Below are 17,539 nucleotides of genomic sequence, written 5' to 3'. Positions count from 1 at the left end.
TAATGTTGAGATGTCTTCATATCTAACTTATGAGTAACAAAAAATTTAAGGCTGACAATAATAGTTATTTGATTAATATCATTACACAAATTGATATCATCTGATGTAAGGAAAAAATTATCGTAATATGATTTTTTTCCATATCGCCAAGCCCTAGTTCTTATTCACTTACACAAGAAATGTACGTAAATATAAAGCATTCAGCCAAACAGCTATCACAGATGAGACATCATACAGCAAAAATGTCACAGAATTGCAATCCTTAAATTTCTTTTAAGAATACCAAGTACTATCAACAGTAGTATCGATAAAACCTCACAGACAGAGTATTTCCTTTTCGCTACCACGTCAGGAGGTTTCACTTGACAGACACATTGCATTGCTTTGATCTATCTTGGAGCTCTATTTACAGTAGGCATGGATACATCCACAACAGTGTCTTTTACTTTCTGTCTGCAGTGTATTTTAGCATTTCCTCTATTTTCTAGTCTAACCGGTTGAGCATATTGAAGAAATGGGAGTATGTAACAGATGAAGAAAAACAAAAAGACAAATGACAGAGAAATAACAACTGTGCTTAGTATCTTCACACAGGTATTGTTTTGCGTTTCTTCTCAGTGCAGTTTTCACATGCTCTTAAAATGTGTGCAGCCGAATACAGTCCAGCACTATCCTAAATATGCTGCAACTCCCCATCCTCCCTTCCTTTCTCCTTCATCTCAAGTGGGAGAAGGAGCCAGACTGCAGGTCTGGTATAGGATCGCTGTAGAGCTCCTCCACCCACCCAACAATATGTGGGATTTTGTTGCTTCCACAAAGACCAATTTACTTATTTTGACCACCAGTTAAGAGTTCACCACTTATTTCCTGAAAGTGGAAAAATTTAGACTTTAGAGAACAAATTCCTGAGTGAGCTCAGGAATTTTTATGTACAAACATCAGCTGCGTTTATTCATGAAAAAACATAAAATGGATTTTATCTCTGCAACTCAAACTGAAACATTTTTACTGCTACGGTTTCATGAGAAAGTCATAAAATATATTTTACCAATTACGCAAAATACAAACAAGCAGGCATTTCTCATAAATATTTAATTTATACGTTTTCAAAAAGCAACAAAATCTAACAAACTTCTTAGAAATAAAAATATTTTAACAGAAAAAATGTTCATCCTGTGCAGCCCCATTGTACAGTTTCCAAACATGGTAAGGTGGTGCTACAAACAAATATTTTCATTGTTAACAAATACTGAATAAATCTTACACCTTCATGTCAGCACAAATGACAGCTACAAATTGCCTTGGCCAAAGGCTGTATATTTAACTTGCCCTTTTTTTTTTTTTACTCAACCAACAATCTAAACTACAAATTACTGACCTTTGCTTAAAACATGACAAAAGCAACAAATCTTCACATTTGAGAAGCTTTTTCAGTAATCAAACAGTTGCACATTTATTAACCATAAATCTACTCGACACAAAATAATACACATTGAAACTGAATATGTGAAAAAATTAGCAAAATATCAATGGTAAATGAAATAACATGTTGACAGCTAAACTGGCAACTTCTGCTGTGATTCCCAGCTTTTTCAGATGTTACTGTGGACACAGAGCAGTGCTGCACTGCTGTCTTCACAACTCGTCTTTTATTTTGCATTGCCATATGGGAGCTGCAACTCTCCCATCTGATGAACACATGTCACATGCTGACACTCTGAATAACAGCCATGAGGCCAGAAAAACCATCTCATCAGTGACAGGCCGACCATGGCAGCAAGCAGCCAGTATTTACATCTTCATGCAATATGCTCAGGGCAGTCAGGGCTACACAGGAACACAGACTTAGACAGTAGTGTCGGCAGCTTTTAGTGCTTTAAAAATGTGTGTACAAGATAAAGATCGGGGTTGATGTGTATTAGGTCGACAGGCACCTGTAAAGAAAGTAGTTTGATCTCCTTTGGTCCATTTAAGACATTTCTTGAAAAAACAAAACAAAAAAAAACTTAAATAATCAAATGGATATAAGTTATCATGATCATCATCTCCCTAACACTAGAGCTGACAGGGTCACTATGTACCCAGAATTAACCTACTATCATTTCCAGTACCAAAAAATGTCTCCTCACAAAAGGAAGGTCTCAAGTTACAACATGAGTATATTCACCACCTGTGTTTTGATACTGCTATTCTACAATTTCACCATTTATAAGAACACCAGTCACTTTGCTTGACCATACATATCAGTCTAACGTGAAAGTAAAAATGGGCACCAAAAGAAAATATTTGCATATTGACCTGAACCAGACAAATCTCTGGATACTTCATGTTATGTATGACAATGCCACTTAAATGTGGCAAAATCACTATACCTTACTGCTTTAATCTGTTGTCGACTATAAACTATTATAAATTACTGGAGAGGTTTCTAGTCTTACACTAAAAGATGCAATTGCTACACAACTAGGGCTGTCACAATATTGATTTTTTTGGTTGACGATTAACTGTCATATAAACAATGGTGATTAATGATATTGCCATTATTAGCCAGTAATAAAACAGTTTAATCATACTGGGTATACTCGTGAATATACCTGTACCAGTTTCTCCATCAAACTCTAAGAGGAAGTCTGGATGCAAGGAGGTGATGTCATTGAGAGTCAAAATAGTGGAAAACAATGTCACGTAATAATGAAGTAAATTATACAAAGCCCAAACAAAAGACCAAGTGACATAATGGGTTCAAATAGAGATACATTTTACCCACAGAGTGCAATGCAACAATTTTAGGACCAAGTCTAAATCTAGGTTCTTCAATATTTTATTAAAACATATTACTCTAGAAATGAAACACAGTCATGGGTAAATTTTGAGTCTTGGTTTTGCTTATTTCCCCTGTGGCATTTTGATTCTTTGTCATAAGGAGCCACATTTGCAAAAGTCCAACTGACTCTTAGAGTACAAAAACATTTATTATTCTTGTCTTTTTTGTGATGTGTTTATAGCACACATTTGTAACACAATGGATGAAAATATGGTTTATCTGAAGGCACTAGATGTGTATTTAAAATTACTGAAACAAAACAAGACATTTAAAAAAAACAGTAATAATAAAGGTAAGTGAGAGAGGTGAGTTCATGGTGCTAAAAGCCAAACACCCACTATTTCTTGGCACACAGACATTTTTTCTGTTAAAACACAGATAACACTGTTTACCAAGATATTTTTGGCCAAAGGAATCGTACCCTAAATATTTGGTACCAGTTCATGCCTCAGTGGATGTGACCCACACCCTGCAGCGGCTGCATAGGTAGACACTTGGACTGGACAAATGCGGTGCTCTCCCAAAAAACATGATTTAAATGGTAGGAAATGAGAGAGGGTCACGCGTAGTTTAGTCCCATTGTAATATGAGCATGCACACGTACATAGGCACAATGGAGCCTGACCATGATAAATGAATGGCCTGTTGCTTTTCCCCAGTCTCTCTCCCGTACAGTGTGTGATTGGCTGGAGTAGCCCCTGATAAGGAAAACATTAGCTGCAAGTATCTGTGTTGCCTATTCAAAGCAAAGGCCTGATGTTTGCATAAGGTAATCCGTCTGTATACTTGCACTGAAAGACACACATCAGCTGAGAACCAGGGGGAAAAAAAAGCGTGAATATCAGGCAGTGCGGTTCTCCTCTAATCCTCACCTCTCACATGCCCCTTCCTTTTTCCTCCTCTGCTTGACTTCATTTTCTTGCTCCCCTCCCCCATATAAACATTTTCTTCTCTCATTATGCCCTTTGTTAATTCTTTATGGCCAATCCTTTCTGTCTCTACATAGTTTTGAAAGAAGGTGTTTGTCACATGCATAAACATAGAAGATATTACAACATCAGAGTGAATTCCAGGACATGACAACAAACGAGCAGGCGGATGGACGGTAGGTCTCACATGAGGTAGGACACACAGTGTTCCACATGAACAGAAAGCGCACGCACACACACACACACACACACACAGTTGTTCATAAACATGCGCTCTTGCTCATTCCAGCAGCCTGCTGTGGTGTTTTGCAAGACTTTTCCTTCCTCTGCCCCATCTCTGTGTTCAAGATATTCCATTAAACCTAACTGAGACGTGGTTGAAAACTGACCCTTGTTTTCACAGCGTCTTAAGGGAGAAGGGAGAGGGAAGGACAGTGAGGGAACATGGCGAGACTAAACTTGAGCAAGGCACACATAGTTTGAGTGTGCAAGAGTACAAACCGAAAGGATAATCATCTATATATTATCTACAACTGTCTCGGAGATGAAGAGCCCATTGCTTAATTTCATGGCCACACTGAAAGAATGAGAACACACAAATGGAGCCTCTCCAGTGCTGAGCCCTTGACTGTAGAACATATTGCACATATTACACCTTGAAGATTATCTTTGATAAGACAACTCCTGGACTAAAAGTCTAGCCAAGGGAGGTGCATACAGCTGAAATGGAGACTTAAGGAATGTTTATCAAAGGCAACAACATGAAGTCTCTCTAACATTTAATATACTTGTTCCCACACTTTGACCCTGCCTGACTCTTTAAATCTGCTGTAAAAAAAATGGCTTAATTAAACCATAAGAATTTGTAAATGCACTCTATGCATTATAAAATACACATTGTAAATGCTGACAGCTCTGTTCTCATAGGAACACCCATTTAACATTTAATAAGGCAGCTGGAACAACATCCCTGTGATGTTCACAAAGTGCCTCAAAAATTGCCTCTTCATGCATAGTAAGCTTGCCAAGAAATTGTGCTAATGAACACCCTGGTAGCCACCCAGCTAAGCATCACCGCTAGTGCCATGCAGCAGATCTGCATACACATCAGCACACTGCATCTTGTTCTCCACACAGCCCATTTGTGGTTGTAATAACTGTAAAGACAGTGCCACATCAAGGGACAGTCACAAAGCAACGTGTTTTATGAGCCTCAGCTGGAGGAAACACCCCAGAGTGATGACAACAAGTGTAAGCCCAGCTATGACCACAAAACTAATAAAGCTACTCTGGCTAACGTCACAGGCAAACCCTCACAAGTGGTCGGAGAGGACCTGCGAGCCTGCGATGTGAGGGGTGGAGGAGAGAGCACAGAGAGGTTAGGAACATCAACAGCAGAGGCACAAGCACTTACAGCAAACAAAAACAATCAAAGCTTCCAGTGTGTGAGATAGAAGATGGGTTATATAAGCAGGATTAATGTTTCTTGTGTTTGTCAGAGGAATGCGAGCACTGGACTGTCCACATTCCTTCTTTTTTATGACTACAATGGGAATATAGAAAGAGACACAGCAGGAGAACGATCTGGAAATTGCAATTCAAGTCCAGGGCTGTTGTGTCAACTCACTGTTCATATAAATGTCATAATAAGTTAATATACACTGTGTTCAAGCCTCTGATGCACATAACTCTTGCACTATCAAAGTCTTAATCCATAGTGGAAGCCTTAACTTATTCCGACAAGTTGATCAAAGAGCAGATCTCAGAGGACCACAACACACGGCAGAGACTCAACAAGTTGCATAAGACAAACAAAAGGGGATCCATTTTTCTTCTTTCGAGGAGGCTCCATCTTTCTCTCCCTTACCATAACATGCCCCTCTACACTGACTTTATTTATAACCCACATCTCACTGCAACAAGTAAACACCAGCTCCTGAAAGGCATTCTGGGACATGTATTTCATCAGAAACTGAGGGGAATGCAGAGGGAACAAAGTGCAGATTCTGATGTTAATAATAAAACGAATAAGAACATGGAGGTGGGATCTCAGCAAATCATATCATGTTACTATTTAGTCAGGAAGATTCACTGTTACACTGAGAATACCTTGGAATTACAAATGAAAGATAGGGCTGGGAAATGTGACAAAAAATATTATCCTTATTGACTGGTATTGATTTATATGTATTGATTATCATGATATATAATTTGATTGAAGAGTATCTTGATAATGTGTGAAACTTGACAACAGAAGGTTTATTAGTTAAACTTTTAGTTTTAGTAGTTTTAGTCCAATTTAACTACAGGAAAATGTGTTCATACTTTCTTCTTTCTTTCTTTCAAATATTTGTGGCCATATGATCTATCTGCATGTCAGGCTTTGCTTTTATTTCTTACGTGTAATAGACTGACAAATCTAATAATGTACAAAGCATACCATCAATTCTTGAATTACAATGTATTTCTTAACTAATTAATGATCAAGGTATTACTTTGACTTACAGTTGCTCAGTTCAACAGTTTGGTGTTATCGACTGTTTAATCAGCTATTGCTCGTTCCCTGCTCAAAGCTACCATTATTATACCAGCCTTTAAAAATCCACTATCACTTCTACTTGAAATATACAATTTAGTATTATTACATTTGATACCAACAGCATTTGAGACACTGATTGTGAGAGAACCAAGTAACCTTTTAACTGCTAAATACTTCCTGTAATAACTAACATGACATTTAATGATGTACATGAATAACTTTGGATATTTATAAGTTCCAGCATTATGTATGCAAGTACAGTTAGTATCCACAGACACCCTTGTCCAGGTACACACAGTGCCTAATATAAAGTTCCTGAAAGTTGTCATAAAAATATTTATGCTAAATTCACAAAATCCCAGTCCAATTTTGTTACTGAAGAACTCCAATAAATAAATGTAATGGATGTGGGATATTTTACAGCTGCAGAGTAAACATAATTTTTTCAACAGACTTCACCATCTGTTCCGCTTTGATAGGCTGCTCTGCCAACTCAGGTGGAGTCTATACTGGTCAAACTACAGGCACGTTTACACAGAGATCCTGGAAAAAAGGTGAGATGGTGATCCCACCTTTTAACCACCACTGACCGATTTCCACAGCCAAGCCAAAGGAGTAACAGAGGTGAGACAGACTGGAAGTTTACACAGCGGACCTGCGTTCCGGAATCAAAGGAGCGGTGACACAGTGCAGCGTATAGTGTAATGTATAACTTATGCATCGGAAATACTCCAAGCATAAGCAGTGTTGCTAACCTCTCCAGAGTCTTTCACCTTTCCACAAATATTAGCATGGATAGAGTCCTCCGCCCAAAGTGACAACAACTCACGGATCTCAGTGTCTCCCCAGTCTGATATTTTTCTGGTCGTGTTGATATGTTTATTTACTGTACACAGCCTGCGCTCATTTTTAACTCCACCCAGTGTGGGGGTTGTACACGCAATACGTCATCAATACGTCACACCTTGGTTGCGGAACGAAAAGTGTTCCTTTTACATAGCATTCTGGAATCATGATTCCACCTTAATCACTGCTCTGTTACTACCTCCAGAGGTGTTACAAAGGTGGAATTAAATGATCCACCATTTCATATACACAGACATTGTTCCAGATTAAAGGTGAAATATTCCCAGAACAGAAGTGCTGTGTAAAAGGGTCTTATGATAGCACTATTTATAAATTACATCAAGTGCTTTCAACTGCAATATGTACTGAAAATTTCCTGTTAAAATAGACCCGATATAATACTCCATGTGCCAACTAGAGACTCATACATAAGTAAGATCCTATGATTTACAGGTATACACTGTATGTAGCCAAAAGTAAAAAGGATTTAGACTGTAAATTGACTGTTAGGGTTGAAATATCTCCCACATATTGGGCTGAGATTTTACATTCACATATGCTTGGGTTGTGTCTACATGAACAGCTGTTATCACCTTGGTATTCTCACTACCACAACTTCAAAATGTTTTAATATATTCCCAAGGGAGCTTTGACAGAAGCAACATCTAACAGTAGGAAAGTGTCTCTTCATCTATAGTTTTAACCTGAGGGGGAGAAGAAAAATCTATCCAAATGCTGAAAATATCTGGTTTTCCCTTCTACATTTGCACTGAACAATATGTGTGAAATTCACAGAGAAGAGGGGAGGGTGTGAATGGTGTCATCTTGACAATACCGAACCACTTCCTTTAACACATCATTTCAACTTTAGGAAACTGGACACACCCTGTCATAACACTTGCCACTTTGGCCACCCAGTTTTATATGCACAGGTGTGGAAAAGTTACCTAAAATGTAGTCAGGAACTTCTGAAGCCCAACAATCAATTAATTGGGACTGTGATAGTCAATTAACTGGTTTGAACTTCTTTTGTGGAAAATTATTTAAAATTCTCTAATTCCAACCTCTTTATTTTGAATATTTTCTGGTTTCACTCCTCTATGTGAGCTAGAGACGACTAGTATCAGAAGATATTGGTCCTAATAATGACCAAATATCAGGCACATGAAATTGTTGACATTAAGGCAACATATTAGCTATAAAAATTTAACCTCTATTAACCTCTTTATTTGATTTTCTGGTTTCACTCCTCTATGCGAGCTAGAGATGACTGGTATCAGAAGATATCGGTCCTAATTTATTTAACCAGGAAGTCCCTTGAGATGAAATCTCTTCTTCCAGGGAGACCTGACCAAGAGGCACATCAGTGCAGTACAAATGAAGTAAGAGTATAAAGCTACATGCAATTAAGACAACATAAAATGACTAAAAATATAAAAGCTAAAAATCAGTTTAAGAATAGCAGTTACACACTTCTGTTAGACAGTTTGACAGAAGAGATCTGAATTCACCCAAGGTAATGAAATGCTGAAGCTGAAGTGAATTTTGCAAATTGTTTCATGAGCAAGGTCCATCATAGGAAAAAGCTGTTTTACCAAGTTCAGAGTGGACTCTGGGGTATGATGAGCGGGAGTTGTATCCACTGGTAAATGGAGACAGGAGGCGACAAAGATATGGGGGTAGTTTGCCCAATACAGCCTTATAGATAAATCCAAGCCAATGACCAAATATCAGGCACATGAAATTGTTGACATTAAGGCAAAATATTAGCTATGAAAATTTTAATTAAACCTAAAAGTACATAGTTTGGACAGTTTCTTTGCAGTTCAGGACTAGATTTATCATTCATTGACATTTTAGAGAAAACCACTAATTATTACCAAAAAAATAATCAACAGGTTAACAGAGCATGAGAATACTCTGAAGTCACAGCTTTGTTATGAGGCACTAATGTATGACGAAAACTGCCCAACTTTTGCACACCATGCATGTTGTCATAGGAAGTCCTGAGAATTAGCTGTCATCTTGCGCCTCCACAGTGAGGTCAGAGAGATACAGAAGAACTGATTTAACATCTTGCTCAAGGACACATCAGCAGAGCAAACTCATGCTGACTCAGGGGTTTAGGCCCAACTCCTGTGGAAAAAAAAAACACCTCCACCCTGCTGCGTACAAATACTTTAATGACATGCACCATTAATGTAGCTGCAGAGCAATGGTAGGACAAAACACTGCTGACCTCTGACCCACAGGAGCTGTTTCTGGCCTGTGTATCTGTGTGACATGGTGTCATTCGCGCTGCAGTGGTGACAGCTGCGAAAAGTCCCTGACATATAAACACTTGACAGCTGCAAACACCCACCTTTGGAAAAGCAAATTCTACCAAATTAGTCTCCTGTGCTCCTTAAAGTGATCATTTGGGAGCCATCAGTGTAATAATTCATTATAGTGAATTGTGTACTGGGGAGAAATATTTTTTAGAATGCAGATGTAATCAACATGCTTGACATGAAACAATATTATACCGTCTTGATCAAAGATTTTGATCACAATTTTATTCCTCATGGTCAAGTTCAAATCACAGGTTACAAGAGTAGCTTCTGGTATGATTTATAAAGCTGAAATAAGCAAATGGTTGGTATTTTCTCTTCATAAAAGAGGCTGATATTAACTCATTTATCAAAGTCAAATTTGTCAGCAATAATCAAGAACGGGGCGACACGGTGGTGCAGTGGTTAGCACTCGTGGTGCCTCACAGCAAGAAGGTCCTGGGTTCAATTCCAACACCAGTCAACGGGGGGTGGGACCTTTCTGTGTGGAGTTTGCATGTTCTCCCCGTGTCTGCGTGGGTTCTCTCCGGGTACTCCGGCTTCCTCCCACCATCCAAAGACATGCACTGATAGGTTAATCGATTAATCTAAATTGCCAATAGATGTGAATGTGAGAGTGATTGTTTGTCTCTATATGTCAGCCCTGCGATGAACTGGCGAAATGTCCAGGGTGTACCCTGCTTTCGCCCCTATGTAGCTGGGATAGGCTCCAAGCGACCCCCGTGACCCTAGTGAGGATAAAGCAGGTTCAGATAATGAATGAATGAATGAATAATCAAAAACGGAGATGTTACACCGTGGTGACCTGGGGAAACACTTTTAGAATCCAGGCTGCTTAAAGGTGTATTACTGAAGACAAATCATGGTAATAAAAAAACTTATGGACACAGGTATCTAGTCTGTAGATCCGATTAGTTCACGACTACCTCACAAGGAACCACGTGACAACACCAAGTACCATTTAATTGCAGGTAAGGAAAGTGTGATGCCTCATAAGGAGCAGCAGCTATGAAATGGATTCACTGCTGCTGTGAATAATCCATTTCACAGCAGTGTTGGCGTTAAGTCTTGAACTGATGCGCAGTCTGACTATAATGCAAACCATAAGCAGAGAAGGCCTCTGCGCACACTGAACCACAACGACTCGAATAAAATGCTTCCACTCGCACAATATCCTCTAAGGCCATGCAGAGGCAAAAAAAATAAAATTTAAAAAAAAAAAAAAAAAAACACCCTGTCTCCTGATGTCCAATCCAAACGAGGAGGGGGAAAAAATGGGAATCGTTGAGCAGTTAATGTTATAACACCTTTTCCCTCCCCTGGCTGCTGATACAGTGTTGCACACCCATCCTGCGCCCACTCACTGGATACAAAGTAGGCTCTCTGCTCTGCCATCTCCTGGAAAACAGATGGACACTTGCTTCTTTTCACCTCCAGGTGAGCTGGTGCGGGCTAACCGGGCTCCCTGTGCACACCCGGGGGTGTAGCGCCTGCCTGGGCCGCCGGGGTACATAGTACGGGCCTTCTTCCAGTCCCTCCCCCCTTGCATCTAAAACCCTCAGTCATAAAAAGTAATCCAAACAGCTCCCCATCAACAGCCTCACAGCAATGCAGTGACATATTTCTGCGTCAAATAACACGCGCGTTCACTTCAGTCACATAATTAGGCTTTAAACACACCGAAACCTAAAATGACAGGTAAGAAGACACTGTACTGGTCCACTGAGCCCCGCTGCGCAGCTTTATTTTGGTCTGCAATCAAAACCCATGTAATGCGAACACCATTAAATAGCCGTTATGTCATCGTAAATTGTATATATAAATATATATATATCCACAAAACCACTGGTGCTTGTGTGAAAAAATTTGCTCGATAGCCTCTAAAGGCAACGCGATGCTGCAAACACTCCCTGCGTTGTTCATCCACCACAGCCAGCTGGGCCTTAGCGTTAACCTGCCCAGTAAATGTGTGTGTTGTTTAGTGTACAAACAGCTAATTTCAACGGATTATGCTCGGCGTTTGCCTGGAAACAAAGCGCTGCGCGAGGATGGGAAACAGAGGAAGCATATGAATCCAAGGACAGCCGAGAGCTCGAGCCCGTCCACGGTCATGTCGTTGAGAGGGGCGCGAGGAAATACATGGTTTTAATTTTTTTTTTTTTTTTTTTTTTTAACTGTCATTGAACGGTGCTTACCTTCTCTCGCCTTCAGGAGAACCGTGTTGGCCACGATATTTTCAATCTCCATTGTCAGAATGTGAATTCCGAGCAGTCGCGATACATTTCACTCAGTGGAAAAGACGGTTTTTCTTATCAAACGTGCCGACGACGGTGAGGCTGCTGCACGCGCACTGGGAGACCGCGGCACTGGTGCATAGTAGGTGTTTAATAGTGGTCGTCGTACCTCTCCATTACAAGATATTTGATCAAACGCTACCTTCGGAGCCTGTGTGATTACGACGGGCTTGTTAGCATTCACAGCCTGCCTCCCTTCCCTCTGCCTGCTTTTCCTTCCTGCTTCGGCTCCCTCCTCCTCCTCCTCCTTTCTCTTCCCCCTCCTCCTCCTCCTCCTCCTCTTCCTCGCCCCTCCTCTGCACAACGGACCAGCGAGAGTAGGAGGGATCAATTTACAACCACTGCAACCACACACACATTCACACACACTTACACACACACATACAGCAGTGCACTCATACATACATGCATGCAATTTCCTAGGCTTAGTCTCCTGAAATTATGGATGGATATGCCATTTATTGTGTGTCAGGTTTGAATTAACCCTTTCATGCATGAATTATTAGAACCTTAATCAAGATGTTTTTTCCTGAGTGTTTTTATTCCACTTTAGGCATGAAAAAAAACAATGTGATTGATTTTTTTTTTCTTATGAACCTATTTTTCATGGAGTTACAAAAATTTCCACTCAGCTGGACACCATGCGTTTAATTTTTGAAGCAAAGAAACATGCATTTACTGTCATACTGTGTGAAAGCTATGAAATAAATGTTATTTTAATGTTGCTAATCTCGTATTTTCTCACATTTTAACATACTATAACATTGGTCAACAACAAATTTATTGTTTAAGTTTTTTGAGCTGATTTAGGATAATTTTGGTGTGCTGAATCCAAAATTCACATTAATTTTGCTCAATCAGGTCAACTTTCTGAACTATGCTACATATTGGCTTTTTAACATTTTTGCTTACATTTATGGGCATTTTCACATCATATGATATAAAATTCTTTCATATTTCTTGCAATAAACGAGTTCTGAAGATTTTACTTTTGCCAATTTATGATTAATGGGTTTTTTTAATATTACAGGTGAATGAAATGGCTTCGACTAGAAGATCTTGCAAAAATAAGCCTGACGTATTCTGCTACATCTGCGGTGAATACACCATTGTACCTAACAGGTACAATGGTGAAATTATTATTATTTTTTTTTCTCTTAAAACCTATTTTGGGTGAGAACTATATAAAAAATCAACTGATAAAGTCAAAAAAATGTAATCAATTTTGTGAGAAGATCAAATTTTTCAAAATCAAATTAGCAAAAAAAAAACCTGACCTGATTGAGAAAAACAGATGTCATTTTTGGATTTAGCGGTGCAAAATGGTCCTAATTCAGTTGAAAAAACCTAGACAACTTGCAAAAAACATTTTTTTGTTACCCAGTGTAATAGTAGTTATTTCTCACTCAAATAATATGCAAAAAACAACAAAACATAACAACTTTAAAAAAACACACAAAAAAACAACTGTTAATTACAGTCTAATAACAATTAGCAATTGATTTACACTCAAATATGTTGCTGCAGATCAGGTTTATCAAGAACAGGAATGTTACAGTAAACAGTGTATTATGGGATGGTGCATAAGTATCCACTGTGTTGGTTGATATGCAAGTAAAACAACAAAATCCATGAATATACAAGAGAACAGCTGTAGAATAACTGTCCACTGGAGTGACCAGTATGCATGAAAGGGTTAATATGTGCTTATGTGAGTGGTTTTCTACAAGTTTCCCTCAGTCACAAGTTAATATTCTCCCCAGCAGCACATAAGGGTTAGGATTGGAAACATCTAGAAAACTTAAATGTTTCCCCTGTACTTCAAAACATGAATAATCATACTAATAAAAGTTTTCCTTTCCATGACTCTGTGGGTAGTGTATTATCAGAAAATAAATGCTGAGACCTGATCTAATCTGATTGTATGATCTACTGAAACCACAAGGATTTAAGTAGAGCCATGTGTCTACAAACTGAGAAGAGAAGCTGACGTGTTAATTTTATGCATCAAATTAGCTGCAGTCTGAGGTCAAAGGTCACTAATTTCCTATCTTCATACTTGTAGGCCACAGGTGTCAAACATGCGGCCCTGGGACCAAATCCGGCCTGCCAGAGGGTCCAATCCGGCCCCTGGGATGAATTTGTAAAATGCAAAAATAACACTAAAATATGAATAATCCTTTTAGCTCAGGTTCCACATTCAGACTAATTTAATCTCAAGTGGGCAGGACCAATTAAATACTATCATACTAACATATAAATAATGACAACTCCAAATTTTTCTCATTGTAAATGTAAATATTTAACATATATTTACACTAAAACAAAGTATAATTTTGCAAAAAAAAAAATGTGAATAACCTGAAATGTCTTAAGAGAAGTAAGTACAATTTTAACAATATTCTGCCTGTCACTCAATGTTTTGTGTCTTTGTAGATCCACTGTTGATTTGTAAGTTATAATGTACATGTGTAGATGATAAACTGAGGCAGAATATTGTTAAAATTACACTGATTTTTTTTTCAGTTTGTTCATGTTATTCACATCTTTTGAAAGGATAGTTTGTAGATGTAAACCTTTTCAGAATGTAAATTCACTTTTTTTTTTCGCTCTAAAATATAGAGAAAAGTTTGGAGTTGACATTATTTATATACTATTATATTATTTTACTGGTTCGGCCCACTTCAGATCTAATTTAGCTGAATCTGGCCTGTGAACTACAATGAGTTTGATGCCCCTGCTGTAGGCAATCTGTCAAATGATTAGATCAAATAATATCATCACTTTTTATTCATTATTATGTCACATATTATATGTACTAGAACCAGGAATAGGATTAAAACATAAAAATCACAATTAAATATCTCTTTTTTTTTTCTTTTTTTTTTTAACAGTGTGGGTTCAGACATTAAGTCACTGGGAATTCCCAAAGAAAAATCCAGTTTGTGTACCTGGTTTGTTGTCATTATTTTCTTCTCCACAGTCATAATACACTGTTCCATAGTATGACATTCGCGTTTCATCGGCGGCGTAGACTTTTTAGGAACAAAATCTGCTAATTTTTCAATGGTCCATGTATAGTCAATGCTGCCACCTACTGGTAATGACACAAAAATACAAAAGGACTGTGTACAGAATACTTTTAGACTCTCCTATAACTGATCACAGCTACAGTATAAATACTTACTCGCTACATACCGATAAAACTTACAAAAATGCAGTACATGGTTGACAAATCTTGAAGTATATTTGAACATTTTTTGACATCCTTTTTCATTTACAGTGTATCCGGAAAGTATCCACAACACTACACTTATTTAGGCCCACATTTTATTGTGTTACGGCCTTATTGCAAAATAGATTAAATTAACTGATTTTGAATGAATACCTCAAACTATACACACAACACCTCATAATGATGAAGTGAAGAAAGTTTGTTTGAATTTTTTTTTCAAATGTATTGACAATAACTTGTCTTAAAAAAAAGAAAAAAAGAAAGAAAGGTGTAGTGCTGCGAATACTGTCTGGTTGTATCTGTCAGGTACGTCATGCTTTCTGTAAAAATCATTATTGTCAATGGTCAAATTCCACAAACTGCGTGCTTTGTGAAAAAGGTGGTTTCATTTTAATGATCATTATTACAATGACGTCACTATTATGTTTTTGCCTCTAGATGTACAGTGCATTTTATGAAAAAATAAATGAGATTGACTGAAAATATGGAGGAAGAAAAAGAGGCATCCTGTCTGAATCCTAGACTGCAATTGAAACACTAGATGGTGCTGGTGCCAAATAAATGTGTAGCTAAAGCAACTTTATTCTCTGCTTCATAACATTTGTAGTGGATTTTTTAACTAACCACATGTCTGCTGCTGTGATTATACAGATAGAAGAAAATGTTGGTGCAGGCCTTTGTTATGCTATGGAAAAGGAAAAGGAGGAATTTGATGCAAAAGACAGATTAGTGTATAAACACATACAAACAAGTAGATACTACTGAGAAGACTAAAACATGCTCTTACCAAATACTCATTAGGATAAAAATGGACCTTCCAAAAAGACTATTTCATTATTGGCTGTTGGCCTATTTATTCATTTTCACACAGCTTACTTATTGCTATCTTACAGCAGGTGACACTGTGTTTTGACGACATATTTTTCTCATCAAAACAACAGGACAATAGACTTGGCCCTCAAATACCAAACTCACACCCCCAAAAAGAACAACAACACCAACAACAACACCACCACCACCACCACCACCAACAACAACAACAACAACAACAACAACAACAACAACAACAACAACTGATGAATGGATTATTTTTAATTGAAAAAGAAAAGTAACATGAAAATGAGAGTATTTCCATTAGTGGCTGTTATAATACACTGCACTACCTGCAAGTTTGTGACATTTACTGACATCTAGTGGTAAAATTGCAGGTTTTTATTTAAGGCAAAGGAAAGGCAAATTTATTTGTATAACACCATTCATACACAAGGCAATTCAAAGTGCTTTACAAAGGCATAGAAGCACATAAAATTACATGAGACAATTGCAGAGAAGAAGATTAAGAGACTATAAAATGTGGTCTAAAACTCAACATACTCATATTTGACATCTTCTCTCAATTCTCTCTTTTACTGGTGAAAATGACAAATCAAACAACTGTTGAATCAGCTGTTTTAGTATTTCAATGTGACACATTCCCTTTGGATAGACAGTAGGGCTGTGGGGTTAGAGTTTAAACAGTGGGGCTGAATGAATACAGTAAGGACATGTTCTGGTATCCTATCTGTTTTGCTCAATTTGGATTTATTTAAAAAAAAAAAAAAGAAAAAAAAGGTGTGTCTGGCTTAGTAAAATACATAATTATGTCTAGAAAATAATTTTGGATCATGTTCAGTGATGCATGCACGAAGTATGTGACTCTATTATATTAATACCGACATGATTTACTCAAATGGAAAGGAGTTCCATTAAAGCAACAAATACTTATGATCGTAATAACAACAAACATTTGTAAATAAGACATGTTTAGGTGATCAGTTGGGATCTTCCATTCACTTCTGCATGGAATGTACAACTTTTAAACCTTCTTAGTTTGCCTTCAAATTGAACATCTAGCCCTCCTTGTAGATTCTAAAGCTTGAATTTTATGTATAAATATAGCGTGTTTAACATATTTCAAGCAATAGAATCTACTAGGTGGGCGAGAATGTCATTTTAGATTTGAAAAGTCAAACCTAATGATTTTTGCTGTATTTTCCAACATGATATTCAAATGAGTTCAGGTCAAAGGTCATGTTTGGTCATTAAGTGGAGCCGGATACAATACATATTAAATGCACTATTTAAGTATCATATGCGTGAATTATATTTAAGTTGATAAAATTGCATAAGAGCTTTTATGGGATTTTTAGGGAATATTGCTGGTACGAGGTGATGACAAATGGGGGTGAGTTCAGCATCTGGAGGTTTAGATAGTTGTAGAATATCAATATACGGCATCATAAGATCGGTCCCTCTTGGAATCAAAAATTCAACTATTTCTGGGTAAGTCTATGAAAGTGGGCCAGGTAGGTACAAAAAGGAGACAAACCCTTGATATGATAGGCTAAGTCTAAAGTTTCATTCAATTTTAACCTATCTGTCTGTCTGCCTGCCTATCTATCTATCTATCTATCTATCTATCTATCTATCTATCTATCTATCTATCTATCTATCTATCTATCTATCTATCTATCTATCTACCTACCTACCTACCTACCTACCT

At 37.7% G+C, this 17,539-nt stretch overlaps 1 protein-coding gene across 2 annotated transcripts in view; it reads right to left on the bottom strand.

Moving 5' to 3' along the window:
- The window catches only part of grk4 (G protein-coupled receptor kinase 4), a 57,913-nt gene extending 45,924 nt beyond the window's left edge, over nucleotides 1-11,989 (bottom strand). For both annotated transcript variants that reach the window (XM_030141590.1, XM_030141583.1), the window contains exon 1: nucleotides 11,664-11,989. In XM_030141590.1, the coding sequence (XP_029997450.1) occupies nucleotides 11,664-11,715 (52 nt within the window). In that variant the 5' untranslated portion in view covers nucleotides 11,716-11,989. The remainder of the gene's footprint in view (nucleotides 1-11,663) is intronic.
- Nucleotides 11,990-17,539: the final 5,550 nt, after the last annotated feature.

This window comes from Sphaeramia orbicularis, chromosome 1, assembly GCF_902148855.1.
Source record: "Sphaeramia orbicularis chromosome 1, fSphaOr1.1, whole genome shotgun sequence".
NCBI lineage: Eukaryota > Metazoa > Chordata > Actinopteri > Kurtiformes > Apogonidae > Sphaeramia > Sphaeramia orbicularis.
This window is presented reverse-complemented; position numbering and strand designations above follow the sequence as displayed.